Source organism: Hemitrygon akajei, chromosome 6 (genome assembly GCF_048418815.1).
Source record: "Hemitrygon akajei chromosome 6, sHemAka1.3, whole genome shotgun sequence".
NCBI lineage: Eukaryota > Metazoa > Chordata > Chondrichthyes > Myliobatiformes > Dasyatidae > Hemitrygon > Hemitrygon akajei.
In genome coordinates this window covers 44,126,924-44,152,201 of record NC_133129.1, presented here as the reverse complement: position 1 = coordinate 44,152,201, position 25,278 = coordinate 44,126,924, and the positions used below count along the sequence as shown (strand labels likewise).

Genomic DNA, 25,278 nt, shown 5'->3' with positions numbered 1-25,278 from the left:
CATGCCTTATGAGAATAGGTTGAGTGAACTTGGCCTTTTCTCCTTGGAGTGACAGAGGATGAGAGGTGACCTGATAGAGGTATATAAGATGATGAGAACATTGATCGTGTGGATAGTCAGAGGCTTTTTCCCAGGGCTGAAATGGTTGCCACAAGAGGACACAGGTTTAAGGTGCTGGGGAGTAGGTACAGAGGAGATGTCAGGGGTAAGTTTTTTACTCAGAGAGTGGTGAGTGCATGGAATGGGCTACCAGCAACGGTGGTGGAGGCAGATAAGATAGGGTCTTTTAAGAGACTTTTGGGTAGGTACATGGAGCTTAGAAAAATAGAGGGCTATAGGTATGCCTAGAAATTTCTAAGGTAGGGACATGTTCGACACAACTTTGTGGGCTGAAAGGCCTGTGTTGTGCTGTAGGTTTTCTATGTTTCTATGTTTCTATGAATCATCATCTCATGTTCTTGATATTTATTGTTATTTTTGTCTTTTTTTGTATTTGCACTCTTTGTTGTTTTATTTTGCACATTGGTTGTTGTCTGCCTTCTTGAGTGTGGTCTTTCATTCATTCTGTTGTGCTTCTCGCATTTATTGTGATTGCCCTCAAGATAAGGAATCTCAGAGCTACATATGGTGACATATATGTACTTTGATAGTAAGTTTACTCTGAGCTTGAACTTTGAACTTATGAATGGTCCAGCAAACTAAGGAACTAAAGGAACCCAATGGGTCAAGAAGAAAGGAATCCTCAATGTCAGGTCCAGGGTTTTGATCAGAAACATTAACAATTCCTTTCCTCCCACAGATGCTGCTCAACCTGTTGAGTTCATCCAGCAAACTATTTGTTGCTCCCGGTTCCAGCATCTGCAGTCTTTTGTATCTCTAATTTATAGGTGATGTTGAAGCACATAGGATAATTTAGGTGAATGTGAAAAACCCAAGGAGTGGCCAGGCTAACTTTTGTATCTATCAGTGCTTTGTGGCAGCAATTGAATAATGTTTAATCTCTGGAAGACTTAAACATTGAAGTAACAATCCTCTTCCTCTGTGTTTCTTTCTCACTCAGTGTAGTTCCTCTGTAGTTGGCCTGAAATTAACACACATTGTATGGTGGAATTCAAGCTTCATTCACGTTGCCAGATGTTCACAACATCTCTATCATTTCATAGCAAGATTACTGACCAATGAACATTCAAGGGCCACATGAAACAATCTTGTCCAACAACTGCTGTGAATTAAACATCCATTGGTCAAGCAACATAAAACCAGTTACATTTCCTGTACTCTCACCTTTTATAGATACCACCCTCACAATTTTTAAGGTGATCCCCCTGTGATTGATGAGGTTGCATACGTAGTCTAGATCATACCAGTGTCCTTTTGCTTTCATGGAGGCTGGGGGAGTTTCTCCCTTAACAAGCACCAATTAATCTATTTCAAATCTTACCCAATGTAAAGGATGTAAGTAATTTGAATAGCAATGTGGGTTTGCCAAAAGGGACAATATGAAGAATGAGAGGAGGTCTTATAGAAACATATAAAATTATGAAAGGGATAGAGAAGATAGAGGCAGGAAAGTTGTTTCCACTGGTAGGTGAGTCTAGAACTAGGGGACATTGTATCAAGATTCAGGGGAGTAGATTTAGGAGGGAGATGAGGAGGACCTACTTTTTCCAGAGGGTGGTGAACCTGTGGAATTCTCTGCCCAATGAAGCAGTGGAGGCTAGGTTAGTAAATATATTTAAGACAAGGTTGGATAGATTTTTGCACAGTTGGAGAATTAAGGGTTATGGGGAATAGGCAGGTAGGTGGAGATCAGTCCATGATCTTATTGAATGGTGGAGCAGGCTCGACTGGCCAGATGGCCTACTCCTGCTCTTATTTCTTATGTTCTTATGAATACTTCAATAATCACCAGAGTGATGCACTTGTAAACAGTTCTGATAAAAGGTAATAAAAACACAAAATGCTGGCAGAAACCTTAGGGTTTCAGCCCGAAACGTCATCAATACCTCCTCCCATAGATGCTGTCTGGCCTGCTGAGTTCTGCCAGCATTTTGTGTTTTTATTTATTTCCAGCATCTGCAGATTTACTCGTGTTGCCTCTGATAAAAGGTAATTCATTCTCACTCTCTGTCTAATGGTGCTTCCAGGATTTTGGATTGCAGTATCTGGAGCTCTTTACTTTCCAATTTCTATCGCTTGAAAGTTATAGATAGTTTAAAGGTTAAAGAAAATATTAAAGATTAGTTTACTTGTCACATGTACATTGAAACATACAGTGAAATGTGTCATTTGCATCAAATCAAATCAGTGAGGATCGTGCAAGGGTTACCACACTTCTGTCGCCAACATAGCATGTCCACATCTCACTAACCCTAACCCTAATGGTATATCTGTGGACTGTGGGAGGAAACTGGAACATCCAGAGGAAACCCACACAGCCATGGGGAGAGCATACAGTACAAACTTTTTATAGACAGCAGTGAGAATTGAACTAGAATCACAATCACCGGTGATGTAATAGCATTATACTAGCTGCTGTGATATCATGCTGCACTTCAGTTTACTTTAGGTAGGAGAATTTGTACATGCATTTACTAATTTAGTTTTAGTTGAATTCAGGAGAACTCCCGTCACTCACACCCCTCTTTACATCGGGGGCACCACAGTGCAAACTGTGAGCAGCTTCAAACTCTTGGGAGTGTACATCTTGCACAATCTGTAATTGTCCCAGAACACATTCTACACAATGAAGGGAGTTCACCAATGCCTCTACTTGAAGCAAGCTGGACTATACACATCAATATTCACGTCCCCCACAGATGTGCAGTAGAAAGCATCCTTACATGCTGCATCATAGCATGGTATGGAAACTACTGCAGCAGACAGGTAGGCTCTACAAAGGGTACTCAAAATGCCCAATGCATCACTGGCACAAGCCTACTTGCCATCAAGGACATATATATAGAAAGATGTCGGAAAAAGGCCAGCAACATCACAAAAGATCCCACCCACCCTGCTCATGGATTGTTTGTCCTACTTACCTCAGGGAGGAGGCTACATTTACTCCAGGACAGTCGGACTCAAAAACAGTTATTTTCCCAAAGCGGTAATTCTGATCAACGCCTCCACCTACTAACCCACCCCACCACTACTTTATCACTTCCTGTCAGAGTTACCTGATGTACAGACGCACCTGTTCTTAGCATCACTTTATGGACATAGACTATAATCAATCTATGTATATAAGCTATATTTGGTATTTATATTTGTGTCTTTTTTTATTATTATGGTCCTTATTTTATTGTGTTTTTGTGCTGTGTTAGATCCGGAGTAACAATTATTTTGTTCTCCTTTGAACTTGTATACTGGAAATGACGTGAAACAATCTTTAACTGCAATTATGGTTAGACCTAGTTGTCTGTGGAAGGTCAAGAAGCACCTCCTGCTGCTGTCAGGTCCAATGAATATGGAAAACTGTTCATTCTATGGGCTGATCTCTGGAGGCTCTGAGAAGAAAGTGCGTATCAGGTGCAAATTCTGACTTCATTTTGTTAAACGTACTCCAGGATTTTCTCATCAAAGGGGTTGGGAGTGGTGGGCAATTGTTTCTCTTCAAGTTCTTTCAAAACATTGGCTCTTTGAGACATGCTCTGCCTTTTATTCCCTAACCAATAGTGCTCACAGTATTCCCTGCGATTTCTGTATTGTGTTGTGTGAGATGTTTCATATTGCAATAAAAACAGTTACAAGTATATTTGGCAAACTGTCTTGGGTTTCTTTTATCAACTTGATGTGTGAGTTGTATTTTGTCAGTGCAAGGCAACCTTGGATGATTGAGGAATGGTTGCAATTCCCTTTGGTAACCAGATCCTGGAACTATTTACTCTGCTGCAATAGAGGACCTAGAAAGTCAAATCATATTGTGTAAATAAAGATCTTGAATTGAAAATTAAACACCCCGAAGTTATATATTAAACATACTTTGCCCTGTTTGCCTAACGTGTTGCTACTGTATATATAGTCCAGCATAGTTAATTATATTCCTTCTGGTACCCACAGATGATGTTAAGAAATACAAGGTAGATAAATAACATTTCGTCAGTAAAAGTGAATCAGATTATCTAAAAAGCTGCCATGTACAAGAAATAATTGGGCTTGTCTAGTTTATTTTCTCAGTGGACTGTTTGAGTTTTAAGGTATCCATTGAACATAGTCTTTTTTTTTGTTATCATGATGCAGCCCCCTTTCTTACAGCTGTCCGTAAGACATGAGAGCAGAATTAGGTCACTCAGCCCATTGGAACTGCTTCACCTTCCACCATGGCAGATGTATTATCCTTCTCAACCCAATTCTCCTGCCTTTTCCCCGTAACCTTTGACTCCCTTACCCATCAAGAACCTGTCAACCTCTGCCCAATGACTTGGCCTCCACAGCCATCTGTGACAATGAATTCCATAGATTCACTACCCAATGGCGAAAGAAATTTCTCCTCACCTGTTCCACGTGGAAGTTCCTCTGTACTGAGGCTGCGCTCTCTGGTCCTAGACTCCCCCGCTATAGGAAACATCCTCTCCACATCCACTCTATCTAGGCCTTTCAATATTTGATAGGTTTCAATGAGATCCCCTCTCATTCTTCTATATTCCAGCAAGTACAGGCCCAGAGCCATCAAATGCTCCTTGTACGTTTACCCTTTTATTCCTGGAATCATTCTCATGAACTTCATCTGGACCTTCTCCAATGCCAGCACATGTTTTCTTAGTTAAGGATCCCAACACTGCTCATAATTTTCCAAGTGTGATCTGACCAATGCTTTATAAAGCCTCAGCATTATATCCTTGCCTATATTTAGATTAGATTAGATTCAACTTTATTGTCATTGTGCCGAGTAGAGATACAAAGCCAATGAAATGCAATTAGCATCTAACCAGAAGCGCAAAAGAATAGTGTTATTTACAAAATAACTGTGAATAAAAAGTAAGTGCTACAGCATTCTGATATAAAAGTACTGAGACAGTACAATATGGGTGCAGTACTGCTTCGCGCTGTGATGTGAGATTCAGCAGGGTCACAGCCTCAGGGAAGAAGCTCTTCCTGTGCCTGCTGGTGTGGGAGTGGAGGCTCCTGTTGTGCCTACCAGATGGGAGGAGAGTAAAAAGTCCATGGTTAGGGTGAGATGCATCCTTGATAATGCTTTTCACCCTGCCCAGGCAGCGTTTATGGTAGATGTTCTCAATGGTGGGCAATTGGGTGCCAACGATCCGCTGGGCAGTTTTCACCACCCGTTGGAGTGCTTTGCGGTCTGATATAGGACAATTGCCATACCACACTGAGATGCAGTTGGTGAGTATTCTCTCAATGGTACAGCGGTAAAAGTCCGTCAGTATCCTGGGACAGAGGTGAGCTTTCTTCATGCTCCTCAGGAAATAAAGGCGCTGTTGTGCCTTTTTGATCAGGATGGAAGAGTTCAGGGACCAGGTGAGATAATCGGAAATGTGGACACCAAGGAATTTGAAGCTTGATACATGCTCCTCTGTAGCTCCATTGATGTAGATGGGGACATGAGTGTGGCTCCTAGCATGCCTGAAGTCCACAATGATCTCCTTGGTCTTCTGAGTGTTAAGGGCCAGCTTGTTGTCGGCACACCACATGGCCAGGTGCTGGACCTTGTCCCTGTAGGTCGTCTCCTCATCCCCTCTGATCAGGCTAACCACCATGGTGTCGTCTGCTAATCATCTAAAAATGAGTGCTAACATTGCATTTGCCCTCCTTACCAATGACTCAACCTGCAAGTTAACCTTTAGGGAATCCTGCATTTGGACTCCCAAGTCCCTTTGTACCTATCCTTTTTGAATTTTCTCCCTATTTAGAAAATAATCTATGCCTTTATTCCTTCCACCAAAATGCATGACCGCACACTTCCTTACACTATATTCTATCTGCCGCTTCTTTGCCCATTCTCCTAATCTGTCCAAGTCCTTCTGCAGACTCCCTGCTTTTGCAACATCACCTGCCCCTCCAGCTATCTTCATATAATCCACAAAACTGACCACAAAGCCATCAATTTCCGTCATTGACATATAACATGAAAAGGAATGGTCCCAACGACACTGAGCCCTGTGGAACACCACCGCTCACTGGCAGTCTGTCAGAGACCTTTGCCTCTTTGAGCTCTTTGCCTCCCACCACTGAGCCAATCTTCTGTCCATGCTAGTATCTTTCCTGTAATATCATGGGCTCTTATTTTGTTAAGCAGCCTCAGGATGTGGAAGCCATAGAAAGGGGGCAGAGGAGATTTACAAGGATGTTGCCTGTGTTATGTTACTTCTGTTTAAACGTACCATGGGTTAACAATGAAGAATCATATTCTGGAAGAATTAGAGAACTTTTATTTACAGTAATAAACAAACATGTCTTAACCCAGCCACGTGCTGGAACTTTCAGGCAATCCCATGCATGCCCAGTGCTCTGCCCAATCACGTACTGGCACATCATTGCACGTGATATCACCACAGCCTGGATTGGGGAGCAGGCAACGGAGGATGAGAGGTGACCTGATAGAGGTGTATAAGATGATGAGAGGCATTGATCGTGTGGATAGCCAGAGGCTTTTTCCCAGGGCTGAAATGGTTGCCACAAGAGAACACAGGTTTAAGGTGCTGGGGAGTAGGTACAGAGGAGATGTCAGGGGTAAGTTTTTTATTCAGAGAGTGGTGAGTGCATGGAATGGGCTGCTGGCAATGGTGGTGGAGATGGATAAGATAGGGTCTTTTAAGAGACTTTTGGATAGGTACATGGAGCTTAGAAAAATATAGGGCTGTCCCAAAAAATATGATAATGATTTGCATTTTGATTTCCACAATTTCTCCAGCAAACAGTTATCAAAAACTATTGGAGGGGGATACACAATGCCCTACAAGAAATCTTTAAATGTGAAATACCCTTGGAGAGTAAGACCATATATTTTGGATATATACCTCAAGAATGGTTGAAAAGAGTTAAATATTTAATGAAGATCCTGTTGGTGGCTGGTAAAAAGACTCTTACCAGGAAATGGTTATCACAGGAGAGCCCAACTTTAAATACATGGATGGAAATTACAATGGACATTTACTAAATGGAGAAGATAACAGCATCTGTTAATCATAAGCTGGAACAATTTGATTCATAGTGGGAAAAAATGGCTTAACTACATGATGCCTCATAGGCCTGATTTTATTCTCACAAACCAATGAATCTGTTGTAAAAAAAAAGATCACTCCCTCCTTGTACATAGTTCTTTCCTTATGCTTGTTTTTTCTTTCCACTCTTTTCTATAAGTGTATACCCCAGATAAATACTTTGTGGAGCTTTGTGATATATATGATATATCTGAATGTCTGAACAATGTCTGAAATACCTTATGGAAATGTTTGTTTGATGAACTTCAATAAAAAAATAAATTACAAAAAAAAATCTAAGGTAGGGACATGTTCGGCACAACTTTGTGGGCCAAAGGTCTTGTATTGTGCTGTAGGTTTTCTATGTTTCTATGTGTGGCACCTTGTCAAATGCCTTCTTAAAATCCAAGTACACAACTTCCACCCGACTCTCCATTGTCTATCCTGCTTGTTATTTCCTCAAAAAATTCTGACTGGTTTGTCAGGCAAGAATCTTCCTTTGTGTCTCTTGGAAACAGAGATGGTCTTTTAAAGCTGTTGCTTTGCTGTAATGTTATTTTTCCAAGGAAATTTCAAGAAATACAGTAGGGTCTTTTTAGAGGCACTTGGATAGGTACATGGGACTTAGAAAAATAGAGGGCTATGGGTAACCCCAGGTAATTTCTAAAGTAAGTATATGTTCAGCACAGCTTTGTGGGCTGAAGGGCCTGTATTGTGCTGTAGGTTTTCTATGTTTCTAAATTTGCCGGGTGTATATTGAGCATTTCTGGAATATACTGTAGATACTTTCAGATCCAGTACGTCCGAATGCTGATCATAGACTTCAGTTCAGCATTCAACACAATCATCCCTCAGAAACTGATTGGAAAGCTGAGCATACTGGGCCTGAACACCTCCCTCTGCAACTGGATCCTAGACTTCCTGACTGGGAGACCTCAGTCAGTCCGGATCGGGAGCAGCATCTCCAACACCATCACACTGAGCACGGGGGCCCCCCAGGACTGTGTGCTCAGTCCACTGCTGTTCACTCTGCTGACCCATGACTGTGCTGCAACACACAGCTCGAACCATATCATCAAGTTCGCCGATGACACGACCGTGGTGGGTCTCATCAGCAAGAACGACGAGTCAGCTTACAGAGAGGAGGTGCAGCAGCTAACGGACTGGTGCAGAGCCAACAACCTGTCTCTGAATGTGAACAAAACAAAAGAGATGGTTGTTGACTTCAAGAGGGCACGGAGCAACCACTCCCCGCTGAACATCAACGGCTCCTCGGTAGAGATCGTTAAGAGCACCAAATTTCTTGGTGTTCACCTGGCGGAGAATCTCATCTGGTCCCTCAACACCAGCAAAGAAAGCCCAGCAGCCTTTCTGCGAAGGCTGAGGAAAGTCCATCTCCTACCCCCCATCCTCATCACATTCTACAGGGGTTGTATTGAGAGCATCCTGAGCAGCTGCATCACTGCCTGGTTCGGAAATTGCACCATCTCAGATCGCAAGACCCTGCAGCAGATAGTGAGGTCAGCTGAGAAGATCATCGGGGTCTCTCTTCCCGCCATTACAGACATTTACACTACACACTGCATCCGCAAAGGAAACAGCATTATGAAGGACCCCACGCACCCCTCATACAAACTCTTCTCCTTCCTGCCATCTGGGAAAAGGCACTGAAGCATTCGGGCTCTCATGACCAGACTATGTAACACTTTCTTCCCCCAAGCTATCAGACTCCTCAATACCCAGAGCCTGGACTGACACCAACTTACTGCCCTATTGTCTTGTTTATTATTTATTGTAATGCCTGCACAGTTTTGTGCACTTTATGCAGTCCTGGGTAGGTCTGCAGTCTAGTGTAGTTTTTTTCTGTTTTGTTTTTACGTAGTTCAGTGTAGTTTTTGTACTGTTTCATATAGCACCGTGGTCCTGAAAAACATTGTCTCCTTTTTACTGTGTACTATACCAGCAGTTATGGTCGAAATGACAATAAAAAGTGACTTGACTTGATCCTCCAGTGTGACACCAGTCATGTCATTTATATGACATCTACGTATCATGTGGGGTCTAGATGAATCTGGGTCAAATGGAGGCATATATAACTAGCTTAGTGGACATAATTGTTTAGTTGGATGATTTAGGCCAAAAGGCCAATCTCAATGCTGCATAACACTGATTCTATGAGTCTATATCTCTCATCCATATCTGACTTTACAAAATCCAACACCTCACACTTGTTGGGATTAAATTTTATTTGCCAATGCTTCATCTTGGTCTCCAAATGATCTCTATCTTTCCACAGCCTTAAGTAACCATCTTTACTATCCACCTCACCAATTTTTGTGTTATCTGCAATCTTACTCATGACACTTTCTGCTTCTTCTTAGCCAACCCCTCAGGATCATATAAGACCTTATTTCCACTCTACTTTTGTGGGTCCAGAGGTGGTGCATGAGGCCAGTATGCAGTTATCTGCTCCATTTATATACACAGGGTTGTGTGCTCCTTTAGGAGTCTCTGTATCATCTTGAATGTACTTGCTCCTCATTGGGTGATTAGAAGCCAAAGATTCTATGGGGATGTTGAATTTATTCAAGGACATTAATTTCTTTTTTTTTCTGTCTTATAACCTTCTTCCTCAATGGAGTTCATCATAGAATGTCTATTTCAGGAGTCTGGTGTTGGACATGTGATCAATGTAATCAACTGGGAGTAACTATGCATTTGGTGATGGGGATATTGGCCTGGGAGAAGACACTGAAGTTGGTTCATTTATCCTCAGTGAATTGGGTGTATTTTGCAGAAAAGGGATTGGTGATATTTTTCTTGAAATGTTTGCTAGTGGTAGACCAAGACCCAGAAGTAGATAGAAGGACGAAGATCACACCTTCCCAGAAGTCAGAGTTCAGTGTTAGGTCCTTTCTTTAAGGCTGTGCTGGCACTAATCACTTCTTTTGGCAACAAGTGGTTATAGGGCTATGAGCAGTGGTCCTTTTTTCCTGAAGTCTTAAGATGAAAGTTTATTTTCAGTGACGAGTATGATGGAGCAACTGGCAGCTTGGAAGAGGGTCCTTGCCTTGCAAAGTTTGATTGCAACGTCCATTCTCTTGTATACTTTGGTGTATCAATTGCTGATGTTATTGAGCTAAATCTTCAAGTGTCATAAACACAACCACTGATTGTGCTACAGTCTCCTGTAGTGAGATTGGCATAATTTTGCTTCTGGTGTATAGTTACCATGTGTTGAGTAGTTTCCCAATAGAACTGAAGATCAGGACTTCTTGCCTAAGAAAAATGTTTTGGCTTTGTGGTATAATGTTGCAGCAGGAAAATAAATTGTTAAGTTGGTTTATTATTGTCCCATGTACTGAGGGGCAATGAAAAGCTCGCCTTGCGTAGCATCCCTCCGTACTGAGGTAGTACAAGGTAAACCAATAACAAAAATTTGAATACGTTGTACCAGTTACAGAGAATGTTCAGTGGAGGCAGACAATAAGGTACAACGTCATAACAAGGTAGATTGTGAGGCCAAGAGTTGATTGAGAGAAACAGGGCAAGATTAAAGATTAGCTTTATTTGTCACATGCACATTGAAACATCAAAACATACGGTATAATGTATTGTTTGCATCAAATCAAGGATTGTACTGGGCAGCCCGCAAGTGTTGCCATCCTTACACGCAGCAGTAGGGATTGAATCCCAATTGTTGATCATTGGTGATGTAAAGTGATGAGCTAACTGCTATGCTACTGGTCTACACTGACACTGGTTCTGGTGAAGACCCATTGATATTACATGGCTTACATTTTGCCACGCACCAAAAAAAATGGAGAAAATTTACTGTGGACAAGTACAATAGGCATATTGTGCTTCCTTGTGGTTCCATGATGACATGGTCTCAGAGGTGCCAATGCCTGGATCAGTGATTGGTATGACATTATACACTTGTTCCTCTTTTAAAACAAGGTGTTTGTTATGACAGGGTCAATGCGCCAAACATGATGTCAATAGAAGCACCCACTGGAGTTAGTTTTCCCATCTGCCTCTTATACCTTGTTAATAAGTGTATCCTTTCCCACCTATGTGTTCTCACCTTGCACACCAGTGGAAACATCACAGTTGAACTGAAAGTCCATGAACTCATTTGAAACTTCCAGGTGGGACAGAAGATTGTGGTGTGTTGATTTCGTGTCAGAGTAAGTTGTTGGCTCACTAATTCAGCAATGAGAGACACTAGACTCGCTCAATCCCAGTGGTGAAGCCCGACCCATGAAGATGGCTTTCTTCTTCTTGTTTGCACCTCAAGGAAGAAGATTATCTTCTTCATTCCTACCTGATGTGTTCTTTAATCATACTTGATCAAGGAGGCAATGCCAGGATTAGAGATGAAAGAGACTGGGTTGCTCTGCAAGCTGGCACAGACCTGATGAACTGAATGGCCCCTTTCTATGTCATAGGGGAATGCAGAAACACTCGTATTGGGAAATGTATCACTATTAAATTTGATCCACTCTGTCAGGAGTCTAACTAAATTTTGCACCGCCAGCAAATCAAAGTCTAACCATCACAATCGAAAGTTTGCCAAGTGTCATTTTCATTGAGAATTTTTTTTTTGGTGGCAAAAGACGTTATAGGGGATGGACTATAAAATACAACTAAAACTGTGAATTTTACAATATGTTGAATGTTTCTGGAAAGTTATGAATGTTTTTCTCACATTTTCTTTTGCCTTACCAGACTCTTCATCCATTCAGTAGACTGTGGCCGCTGTCATTTCCCTGGATTCTTGACAACTCACCTCATTGACTGCAGGTACACCATTTTCAACCATGGCTAAAAGGGGTAGAGCAGCAGAGCACATTAAAAAGATAAAATATCATGTTTTTCAATTAATATCTATTTATTGTTCAGCAAACCAGTATAATCATTGCACTTTTTTGGCTCACTGTAAGACCCCATTTGGATTCAGTCAATTTAAATATCATGGATTTATGCCTAATTCTGTTTTCTCTATTCTTTTGATGTGCTAGACGATGGCAATGACAATGGAAATGTAACAGAAAAAAATCCCCATCACCAGCTGAGAACACTGAAGAGCCAGTGCTACACTCACTAAAGTTCTGCATGTTAGATAGAAACTGAATGCCAAAACCCCGAGCTCAAGGCCCCAAGTTTGGACAGTTGTTCTTACTTTCTGTATCATCACGTTCAGCCTGTTTGCTGGAGGAAGGCGTTTAATATTGCAGGAAGGATGGATGATGCGTACAGGGACAGGACTACCCTGATGAGGGGTGCCAAAGACATTGCCAAAGAAGTTAAGAAACAAACAATAAAGAAAGCCAACGTAGGAGCTGACTACGCACAGGATGATTACAGCAAGACTGCTTATGCCAATTTTCAAGATGATGACGCCTACAACTATAGCCGAGGGACCTATGGCGAAGAACCACAAGAGGATGAGGGTTCAAGCGATGCCACTGAAGGCCATGATGAGGAGGATGAGATATATGAAGGGGAGTATCAGGGGATCCCAGATACAGGCCAAAGGAAAGAGAACCAGGTAGCCATCGGACAACTTGTCTCGGATGAGTACAAAGACCGTGAAGAGTTGGATGCTGAGAGGAGAGCTGATGAAGAGGAGCTGGCACAACAATATGAGCTGATCATTCAGGAGTGTGGACATGGCAGGTTCCAGTGGGCACTGTTCCTTGTGCTGGGATTGTCTCTCATGGCTGACGGAGTGGAGGTGTTTGTGGTGGGGTTCGTCCTGCCAAGTGCTGAGACGGATATGTGTGTGGAAAATTCCAGTACAGGATGGCTGGGTGAGTAGCTCTTCAATTCTAACATCTTCTTGCAGGGATGCTAGCCTTCTCATCAAAAAATAATTTCCCAAAAATATGAAATTATATTTTGCTTATAATTGTTAACGGGTCAAAAGGTGGGATGAAAATAGTACAACACACACAAAATGCTGGTGGAACACAGCAGGCCAGGTGAAGGGTCTCAGCCTGAAACGTCGACAGCGCTTCTCCCTATAGATGCTGCCTGGCCTGTTGTGTTCCACCAGCATTTTGTGTGTGGTGTTGTTTGAATTTCCAGCATCTGCAGATTTCCTCGTGTTTGCGGATGAAAATAGTAAACTGGTCTAACTCTGTAGATGGCTTCTTATGTTATCAGAGGTCAAACGATATGCATACAGGTAAAAGGAAACAAAATATGGTTACATTTTAAAATTTCTAATAATTTTGTATTTTGACTACGTTTGTGACAATAGAATATGTTAAAACAGATGCTATTGTGACAGCAATTTTAGAATGTCGATGTCATCATGGTTAAGTATTGCATTGCCTTTCAGGTACTCATTAATTTAAATTAATTTAACTCTTCAATGTGCTAATAACTGAAAAATTTCAATGTTCCAAAGTGGATATTGTCACACATTGATGCACCAAGTAAAGAGCACCCACTGTAGGGTAGAGGCTCATTTGTACTACTTTGAAGGTTCATGAACTATTCGTGGGTTTAGCGACTGATTGGAAGAAGAGTTGGTAGTAGAGAAGTGTCCTTGGTTTTTGAAGAACTAAACACAATTTCTGCAATCTGCAGGAAGTGGTGTGGCAAAAGGTAGAATTGAACCCTCGTCTCTAAAATTTCTTTAGAGATGTGGGAGGTTTAGTGCTATTTTCCATGGAAAATCAAAGGAGGGTCTCCAGTGCATGATGTTCCAGGCCAAGGTACTATTTAGACAAAAACTTCATTTTGGACCCCATCATTTTTCTCATTGCTGTTCCTCTGGAATGATTAATAAATGCTGGGATCTCGTTGGATCTGCAAAAGGATCCAATGTCATCATATGCTTTTACTTCTGGGCGTTGGGTTTTCACAGTTGCAGCTTTCACCCTATCCAACCGTCCATGATCTGTAATCTGTGATCATCATAGATTAGGCTGCTGCACAATTACAATGGTTGTGACAACCTAGTAGCCATGGCATTAGTCAAGCAATCTAGAAATTGTGAGTTCAAGTCCAACTGTGGTAATTTGCAAATTTAAATTAATTAAATCTGGCAATGTGCTGACATGCTAGATAAAATAAGCCTTAAAGCTGCCAGAGTCCAGGGCTCGCTGATGTCCTTCAGTGAGGGAAAGCTGCCACTGTTACTCAGTCTGGCATATATCTGACACCTGTTCCACATTCACTCTCAGTGCCCTCAGGTTAACTGGAGAAGGCCAGTAGATTCATATGTTCACAGAGCATTACAGTACCCTAATTAGCTAATGGGTATTTCTGCAAGTAATATACACCCTTTATAAAGAGAAATGTAAACATTGCACAATTATGGCTGTGGGCATAAAGAATGCAGGATTCCGAGTGTCGCTGTGAAATATATATAATTATATCAATGAAAGTAAAAATATAATACAATAGTTGGATTAACAAGTATGTTCAAGGGTGCTCAGTGGCTTTTACTAATGAAAGAAGCAAAATTTTAATGAAGCTATATTCTTTACGCTTCTTGTGAGCTCAAGGGGTAGTTCCATTGATTTTCTTGGTCTCTGCTCCAAGCAATATACTGTACTTGGAAGAAGTTAAATGCCTGGAAATGTATTTGCTTTGGTCTCAGGTATCTGGCATTCAGTAGTTCTATTCAATGAAAATCAAATAGCTATAATGACATGACATTACTTGTATCAAGAATACGAAGCATTTGCTTCCTTTATAGGTTATCTGCACTGCGCTTTCTCTGTAGCTATAACACTATATTCTGCATTCTTTTCTTTGTACTTCCTTGATCTACTGATGTATGACATGATTGGTCTGCATGGCATACAAACAAAAGCCTTCCATTGTACCTTAGTGCGTGTGACATTAATAAAACCAACAATCCAATAAGCGCAGTTACTGAAATTACTACCTGCCGCACAGGAGTACCTATATTCATCGTGTTTTTTGCCTTTCTCTACATAAACATTAAAATGCATGTGAAAATTATTCTGATGATTGGGATGATCCTAAAGTATATATTTATCATTAATAACCTTTTAACGTCAATAAATAAGTTTCTAAATGCACCTAATTTTTAATATTATTGCTTTAATTGTGCATACTGATTAAATTGTGGGGGGAGGGGTGATTTGGACCAGAGTGAATAATTGAGCATGACAGAGCCAGGGAGTTTGATTAACGCAACTGAAAGCTATTTTAATCCTTAAAGTACTCTGGGTTAATGGCGAAGTGCATGGAAGTTAATTCATGTCCCTTACAGCTAATCTAGTTAAATCCTTTCTACAAGTACACTCTCAGTTCTTACTGTTCAGCTCACTCAGGAAATTGACAGAAAGCAATTGGAATTGGTTTATTATTGTCACATGTACCAAGGGTATGTTGAAAAGCTTGTCATGCATACTGTTCTTACACTACAGACAGACAGACAGACATACTTTATTGATTATACATTGAGGCAGTACAAAGTAAAATATGAAAAGAATGCGGAATAAAGTGCAACAGCTGCAGAGAGAGTGCAGTGGAATCAGCTTATAAGGTACAAGAACATAATGAGGTAGATTGTGAGGTCAAGAGTCCATTTACCATACCAGGGAACCACTCAATAGTCTTACTGTATACCAGTGGAATAAAAACTGTCCTTCAACCTGCTGGTACGTAATTTCAGACGTTTGTATGTTCTGCCTAATGGGATAGGAGGGAAGAGAGAATGTCCAAGGAGGATGGGGTCTTTGATTATGCTGGCTGCTTTACCAAATATAGACAGAATCGACGGAGGGGAGGCCAGTTTTTGTGATGTGCTCAGCTGTCTCCTCAACTCTCTACAGTTTCTTGTGGTCACATGCACAGCAGTTGCCATCCTAAGCTGTTGTTTGCATCAATAAAAATTGGGTTAATGGGTACATGCCAAATTCCTTTAGCCTCTTGCGGAAGTAGCAGCATTAGTGAGCTTTCTCGGCCATGGCATCGACATGGTTGGACCAGCACAGGCTATTGGTAATGTTCACTTACGACCTTGTGCAGGGACCAAACACTGAACCTTTATCAATCAGACTCTGCTTTTCACCAAAGCCATGGATGCTCATAAGGGCTAGCCATTGAAGTAAGTTGTCAGAGTTGTTTATTTTTATTCCTGGCCAAGAAATACCATCAAACTAATTTATTGTAACACAGGATTAGGGAAACCATTTACGAAAACGGTATTTCTGCGGAATGCATAATCTAAGGTAGGGATTCAGTGCAGCACAGAGAGAGTCTTCCATTGCCTTTTGAGAAAAAGGCACTGGCTACATACACAAATGAGGATAAAGGACAAAACCTTTACTCTGAAAGAGAGCGGTATCTTTGATCAAATGTCTCAACCAGGAACATCAATTGTCCCATTTATCTCAAAGGGTGCTGCCTGCACATTGAGTTCCTCCGGCACTTTTCTGTTGCTCTGGATTCCAACATTTGTCAGTCTTGTGTGTCAGAATTCTCTGGATCATTTCTGGTAACACGGAAGCTGCCTCACTGATTATTAATCTCATTGTAGTTTGTGGCATCTTGGTGGATTGCTGCACTTGCTTACAGTACAGTAGTTTCATCATGGCCGCAAAAATTTGGGGATGCCCCAAAGATTAAAACATATTTTATGAGCAAAGTCCTTTACATCATCAGGAGTTTTAAATAAAAGGCATTGTCTAGAAATTGAATAGATCTAAAAGATATTTTTTGAGTGAAGTATTTCACACCATCAGGAGACTTAATTAAAAGTCATTGTTTAGAAATTGAATAGAATAGCATCTGTTCCAGGTGACAATTTTGCATTAGTTGTTTTCACCCAGGGAAAACCATGCAAGCAATCATTTCCAGATGACTTTATATTGATTGGGAGATTGGAGCGGGAGGCTACATTTGCAATCCATGTTGAGTTATTTGACGTTTTTAGCAGTGCCGGGAATTCAAGATTCAAGATTGTTTAATGTCATTTCCAGTACACAAGTGTAAAGGAGAAGGAAAGATTTGTTACTCCAGATCTGATGCAGCACACAAAAAATACACAATAGATAAAGAACATACTATTAATAAAAATGCAATAAATATAAGTACATCAGATTGCTTAGATGCGTAGATTGACTGTAAAGTGTTGCTAGGCTGTACGCAAGTAGACTGACAGGAAATATTGGAGTACTGAGGGAGTCATCACTGGGCAACTCATTTCCCACTTTCCCAACATGAACTAGATCTAAAAGCTACAACCCATGCCTCTCTTGGAACAGTTTCTCTGGATTTTTGCTTTAAAGGGGCACTTTGTCAACATCCGGAAATCCAATTGGGCAGCTTTAGAACTGACTGCAGGCTATTCAGATTCAGATTAATTTTAATTACCACAGGTACATCAAAAGAAGTACAGTGAGATGAGACATTTGTGTAACAACCAACACAGCCTAATAATATGCTGGGGAGAGGCGGTGAGTATTGCCACATATTCCAGCGCCAACATTGCATGCCCACAAGAACACAATAAGCAACAAAACAGCAGCAGCAAAACAGGCACCTTTGAAAGAACACACAAAAAAACGTTGAAACTACCGCAGGATATTTTCTCCAAGTAATAAGTTGCTGAGATGCACCTTTCATGTGTTCCTTGGTAGACCCAATACATCAGCACAGTAGAGACACAACTGACAGCACTCACTGATTGGACCAATCAGAGTGGGTCAGGACACATGGGTCAGAAAGGACAGGCAACTTACAGAGGACACGCAGGAGACTGGAGATGCTGGAATCGGGAACCATAAACATTCTGCCGGAGGAACTCAATGGGTGAGGCAGCATCTGTGGGAGAGATGATTGTTGGCAAATTGGGTCTAAATTCTGTATCAGAGTTTCAACAGAGATTTAACATCATAGCTGGACTTCTCTGGAGAAGAACATATTTGTAAGTTTCTGTTTTACAAAGCTTTGACACAGACGTTATTGTGGGAAAATCTTTGATCATGCTGGAATCTTTCCACGAATGTCTAAATCACCTTTACTCTCAATGTCCTCACTTCCAGGTCTTTTCAAGTGGCTAGAGCAGATCTCTGCCTTGTCCCTCATAGTTTGGTCACTCTGCATCAGAGAGGACCTGAATTCTAGGGAAATGTTTTCATCTCTCAAAGTTTTAGTGACGTACATATGGCATCTCGGGCATGGGCACTTGCCATCGTAACTGGCATGTCACAAGAGCGGACAATCATAAACAGAGGAGATTCTGCAGACGCTGGAAATCCAGAGCAACATGCACACAATGCTGGAGGAACTCAGGCAGCTTTGATTGAGGGGAATATGCAGTCAACATCTCTGGCCCTTCATCAGGTCAATCACTCGCTGCACTAAGTGCTCCTGAAGAACCCAGACTTTTTTTTCATAACAGAAATGGTTCCCATTGTCTCAATGTGCAGGTGGCTGTGTTTGATCAGTATAGTCTCCTCATGGTCAATGCTATGCTTAAGTGCACATGATGCCTTTCTCCTTATGAGATCACACTGCTGGGCATTTTCAGAAGCCAACAATGCCCAGGGGATTGGATCCGGTGGAGAGGTGAAACAAAACTATCCACTCCTTCCTCAGTTCCTCATAGCCCAGTGGCTGAACAGCAACATGAATGAGGTCCATGCAAATTTTGGCCTGCTAGAGTGAGATTCCATGTTTGCACTGGTCTGAGGGAGCGGCCCAGATTTTCTCAGCAGATGCAGAGACCTTGCCATCTAGTGCTGCTTGCCACTGGACCTAACAACTCAAGCACAGCAGCCAGAGCTGGAGAGAGAGCAACAATAAGAAATACCATCGGACTAGACATGCCCAGACATCGTCCCTGATGAAGATGGCAGAGTTTGTCATCGAAGTGTCGGTTAAAATCATTACCTGTACCAGGCTGGAAGCCCAAGAAGAATTTATGCAGAAGTGAAATTCTCGAAAGTGGGTCCACAACCATGAACCCAGTCATCACTGTAGTTGATTCAGGACCCTGTTTGTTGCAGGCCACAGCCCCCAGATCAGTGCAAGGACGAAAACCTCATGGAGGAGCAAGCTGGACCAGCCTGTCTCTTGCCTCCTGCTCCAAAACTCAAACCTTTTCAGTCTGGCTCGGTGCTTGAATCAGCCAAGCTTAAGGTTATTCCTTTCTCCTAGGCTCTGCCGCTTTGATATGATATTGGATTCAGGCACCACCATCTCGACTTGGCCTGTACCTGACCTTTTCAATGCAGCCTGGTGCTTAAATCGTTCAAGCCTCGGGTCTTTCCTCACTCTCAGGCTCAGGCCTGGACCCTGTCACCTCAATTCTGCCTTGCCTTAGTTCTGCCACAACGAATTGCCTCCAAATCCACTCCAGCACTAGCCACTCATTGTCTCATTCCCTGATCTCAGGCCTGGGCCCCACCACCTTGATTCAACCTGTAGGCATCCTGCCACTACTGTCCTGCACATTTGAGACTTCAGTTTACACCACAAAAAAGCCAGGTTGTTCAGCTTATTTCAAAAGTCCAACTCTGAAAGGAAAGCCAGAGGTTATTGATTACAGTGATTGCTATTTTACCAATAACACAGTGCCCTTTGATTGGATGGAAGATCCTAGATCATCTCTCTGAGGGATACTTCTGTGCTGGTCCACCTACACTGATTATACTCTGAAAAATGCACTGCTGATCCAATTACTGAAATGGCTTGCTCGATTGTCTGCATGCAGCTCACTCAGACAGTTTTTATGAGGGCATAAAAATTATTTGTGCATTGCTGTGATGAGTGGGGTTTCGCAAAGTTGGGGAAGGCTACCCAGCTCTTAGTGCAGTGGTCCTACACTGAGTCATCTCTCTCTCCACTTCACCCCTCCAGTACAGAGCAATTCTCTTGCCCCTGCCATTTATCTCAGTTGATTGATCGTTATAAAGTAATGAAAGCAAAGGATCAAAGTTCAAAAGATGTGGTAAATCAAGGAATAGAGACAAGGCTGGAGAGAAAGGCATTAATATGGGAAATGATAAACAGGCTGTGACAGGAAAGGATAGAGAGTACAAATCTAAGATTAAATCAATGGATAAGGCTAGAGGTTAAAAATAATAAAAGGACAAATCTGACAGCTCTTATCTTAATGCATGTAGCACTCCAAACAAAACAGATGATTTGAGAGCACTAATAGAAATAAATAAGTAGGATATGACAACCATTGCAGAGACGTGGCTGTAGGAGTACATTGATTGGTTCGTGAATGTTGAAGAGCTATGGAACGTAGGAAGCAGTAATTCTAGTCAGTGTGCCACAGAAAGAAAGTTATTAAACTAAAGGGGACACAGAACAGATTCACAACGACTGGAGGATTTGAGTTATAAGGAGAGACTGGATAGGTTGTGATAGTTTCCTTGGAGCAAGAGAAATTAAGGTGAGACCTTATAGAGGTTCATGTAATTATGAGGGAATTGTTAGAGTCGATGGTTACAGTTTTTTCCCCAGGATCAGAGCATCTAAAACTAGAAACAAACAGTTCAAGTTGAGAATGGAAGGATCTGAGTGATAAACTTCTTGAGCTGCCAGAGGAAGTGTTAGAAACAGGTACAATTGCAATGTTTAAAATATATGAATATGGGAATTTTAGAGGGATATGGGTCAAATGAGGTCAAATGGAACTTGCTAATGTTGACACCTTGGTCAACATGCATAGGCTGAACTGAAGGATCTGCTTCCATTCTGTATAACTCTATGACTCTCATTCAATGAGAAAGGACAAGCAATAATTAACACTAACTTTAGAAAGTCAAGAGAGATTATCTGTACTCAGGAAATCAGGTTGTAGGAATGGCCTGGACAGAGTTGGAAAATAATGAAGACAGGAATTCACTTGTAGGAGTAGCCTACAGACTCCTAACATTAATCACTCTTTAGAGCAAGAGTACAAATGAGGAAGAAATGGGAACATGTCAGAAAAGTGTGGCAATAATAACGTACTGTATTTTTCATACTAATATTTCAGAGGGGATTTTTATCTGCATCTAGACTGGAAAAATCAGATAGGCAAAAGAAAGCTTAATCAGGAGTTTATAATTTTTTGGGTAGTTACCTAAGATGGCGTGTTCTCAGTCAACCAGAGAGCGGTCGACATTATATTAATTTGCTTGATGAGATGGAATTAACTAATATCCCCAATATGTAGATACTCCTGGATAGCAGTGAACTAAAATTTCGTGTGTGTGTGTGTGTGTGTGTGTGTGTGTGTGTGTGTGTGTGTGTGTGTGTGTGTGTGTGTGTGTGTGTGTGTGTGTGTGTGTGTGTGTGTGTGTGTGTGTGTGTGTGTGTGTGTGTGTGTGTGTGTGTGTGTGTGTGTGAGTGAGAGAGAGAGAGAGAGAGAGAGAATGGTTCAAGACAATGGTTCTAAACTCTAGTAAGGGCAAGTAAGAGAATGAAAGCAGAGCTAGATACATTGAAATGACAAATTCAATTGAAAGATTAGTCCATTGAGATGAAATGACAGACATTTAAGCAGTCCTTTAAAATACACAGGATATGGAACAAAAGTTCTAATAGGTAGACCCACCTTCCATGGCAAACCAAATAAAGCTTAAAGTAGCAACAAAGGAAAAGCATATAATTGTGGAAAGATACTGTAGGTGGCAGGTCAAATGACTGAATAGAATATAAAAAGTAGCAAAGATTAATAAGGAAGGGAAAAATAAGGTAAAGATAGCCAGTGATATAAAAATATTGAAAGGATGTCATTGGGTTCAGAAAACAAAAGGATTAAGCAATGTGAGAGTTATTCCTACAGAAAATGAGCGTGGGGGATTAGTGATGGAAACCAATCAGGTGACAGATTAATCAAACATGTATTTTGCAACAGTTACTTTCGATGAAACTAGTAACAGCTGTAAATTAGGAATTAGAAAAGACTTGGGAAATTCATAATCACTAAGGAAATGGTAGCAAGCACATTGTTGGATTACAAGGCTGACAAACCTTTATGTACTAATGGACTTCATCAGAAGATCTTAAAAGAAATAGTGACATAGAAATAGAAGTCAGTAAAAGCAAAGATATTTACTGTTTTTGAGCATCTTTTTGTCATCTTCCACCCCTACATGATCTCTGGGCTCCTTCACTCCTGGACTCTTGCATATCCTTAACGTCCTCGTGATACCATTCCAAGTGCCAAGGTTCCAAGCCTTTGAATCATTGTTCCAAATGTCCTCACCTTCTGATCATTCATAAAAATGTACCAATTTGACCATTTTTTTGAATGACGGAGAAGTCCGTCATCATCCAATAGTGTGTCAGCCTAACTCTAGATATTCTTTAATTTCCAAACGATCTCTAGATTCAGGGAAGGTTCCATTAAATTGAAAATACTTTTATTTAAAAAGGAAATGAGATAGAAAGCCTGAAATTAAGGACCAGTTAGCTTAATATGTGCCATTGGAGAAAAAAGTTGGAAGCTATATTAAAGATTCATAACATGGCACATAGAAAAATTCAAGGCAATCAGGAAAAGTCAAAATATTTTGGGAAAATATAATCTTGTTTGAGCAATTCATTGGAGTTCTTTGAAGAAGTAATGTCTTGTGGATATGGGGAAGTGGTTGATTACATACTTAGACTTCCAGAGGGTGTTTCGTAAAGAGTCATTGTTGGATACATGGGTTAAGACCAAAGAAAAAATGGCTGGAGTTGCTTAGCACTTTAGTAGCAAAAAGAAAACTGCCAATATTTACAAAAAGATATCTACTAGAAAACACAATAATAGCTCCATACTTTCCAATGTTATCTCCTGGCAGCTTCTATCTCTCTCCAGATTGAGGGCAATGAATCAGGACATCCTATCTCTCATTACCCCCAAAGTTAAGTACACATGAATTAGAATATGATGCACCCCACAATGTAGTTACAATCATACAAAATAAACAATATCTACCTTAAATACTGTATACAAACAACACGTACACATTTACACATACCCATTACTAAAGAAATCAAAACTTCTCTGTGTATGTTGGGAAAGGCACCATAAATCAGTGGGGTTTAGGACCCATTATGAGAATATACTGGGGAAGACATTGAAGTGCCTACACTTGGTGTAACCAGAGCAGAATGACAAGGCAATGTTTGTGTGTGTGTGTAAATGTGCATGTGTAAGGAGTGAGCTTACTGACTGCTCTCCATCACATAGTCACATCAGCGGTTATTGAGAATGATAAAAGCTCATGGTGCAGGAAGTGACAATTTCAGACAGAGATAAGGAGAAAAGTATTTACTCTGAGGGTGGATAATGGAATAGAGAATTTAGGAGGTTATGCTTCTGACAAGGGGCCAGTGGGCTGTAAAGGCTCAATCATTGTGTTCATTCAAACCCCAAATGATTGGGGTTTAATGGAATCAAGGGACATGGAGACAGTACTGAAGAACAATGCTGAGGAAAGAAGATCAGACATGATTTTGATGCACACATGAAGGTGTACTCCTGCTCCTATCTTTTCACTTTCTTTACCCATATGATCACAGGATCATGTTATAAGTTCGGTGCTCCTTTCACTAAAGTAGGAGTTCTCTCCCCTCCCAGGAAGCCCTTCTCTCTTCCATTGTAGCTATTGTGTTTGTTTTTTCTGTCTGGCTTGAGTGAGCAACATGACATTCAGAACATAGACATTACAACACAGTACAGGCCCTTCGGCCCACAATGTTGTGCCAAACTTTAATGGCAACACCTCGCCGATTTCTACAGAGAAAATTATTGGAAAATTGTGTATGGGAACTGTGCCAGTGACAATGCAGTGTAGAGTTTTCTACGTACTGTTACGTACCCGTGACACGTGACAGTGGTACCCTTGTCACGTGACTGGGGTTGAAGTTATACTGGACTTGAGGTAATGGTCTTGTGATGGTGGAGTGATGTCATTTTCCCGCCAGTAGAGATCATGTGACAGGTTTTTTTTTACAGGGTATAAAAGGAAGACCCCACCCTGTGAGGTGGGGCAGTTCGTGGCTGGATTTGCCATGTTGACTTCATGCCACTGCGTGATTTAATGTTATGACGCAGTTTAGTTGAAAGATGAAGTTTTATCTAATGCCTAAAGTTTAAAAGGTCATTGCCAGCAGTTTCTTTACAATACTGCTAGTTAAGAATCAGTGGAGAGTGAAGATTGGAGTTCGGGAGTTAAAGATCGAGGAGAATCGATTTTCGACGGTGAAACAGGTTCGACCTTATTTGATCCTTATTCGAAAAGAATTCGTTGACTGTTCACGTGTTAATCTCTGCGGGATAGCAAAAGATTGAGGACAGTGTGATAAAGGAAAGGTCAGTGCCTTTAAGCCATTTTGTTTCGTAAAATTCTTCGTGGGAAGAGTTCGACTTTGGAGACTGAAGAAAAATGACGTGGAAGAGAATTTAAATCGCCTTAAAAAGTCTCTCCTTTTAAATGGACTGAGCATTTTGAACTTTTGGCAATACCACTTTAAAGAACTGTTTTTGCAACATCGCTTTAAGAACTGTTTGAGCTGCATCGCTTTAAGAACTGTTAAGCTGCCGCACAGCAGCTGTTTTCCGGTTACGTTAGTGTTTGTTTACTTTTGGGGGGTTTGTTTTCAGTGTTTAATAAACGTGTTATTTGTTATAAAAACCCTTGCCTAACTCATCTGTTCATTGTTGCCTGAATACGTAACAGTACCAAAATCTCAGTTGCCATTGTTTAGTAATCAATAGTAAGTACTGACCTTAGTGAGGTGATAAATTTAGGATTTTTGGGTCACTTTGCCAAAGACTAACTTGGAGTTGGAAAGTTACAGCAACATCAGTTCAGTTTAGTAGTTTCTAATATAAGGCAGGATCTTGCTCATCAATAAGATTTGAAGAAGCAGAACTGGCAATGGAACCTAGAATTCCTCCATTTCTCTCCATGTGATGCAGCAACATCATGCCTTATTAGAGTGAATCAGTACTGGGAAGTTTATGAGGACAGGTTTCCTGTAGCTGTGCAAATTCAACAATAAGCATTTTGTACATTTGTGGGTATCTGTTTCACAGATCAAGTTCCTGGGGTTTCAGTAATGGGAGCATATGTGCTCCATTATCATGTAAACAGAGATTCCAGATAAACTGATTTATCAAAAGCTT

The 25,278-nt window shown here is 41.1% G+C and overlaps 1 protein-coding gene across 7 annotated transcripts in view; it reads left to right on the top strand.

Annotated features, from left to right (window-relative positions):
* The window catches only part of sv2ca (synaptic vesicle glycoprotein 2Ca), a 183,573-nt gene that overhangs the window by 25,242 nt on the left and 133,053 nt on the right, over positions 1 to 25,278 (top strand). For all 7 annotated transcript variants that reach the window (XM_073048263.1, XM_073048260.1, XM_073048261.1 and 4 more), the window contains exons 2-3: positions 11,892 to 11,966; positions 12,185 to 12,976. In XM_073048263.1, coding sequence (XP_072904364.1) covers positions 12,406 to 12,976 — 571 coding nt within the window. In that variant the 5' untranslated portion in view covers positions 11,892 to 11,966; positions 12,185 to 12,405. The remainder of the gene's footprint in view (positions 1 to 11,891; positions 11,967 to 12,184; positions 12,977 to 25,278) is intronic.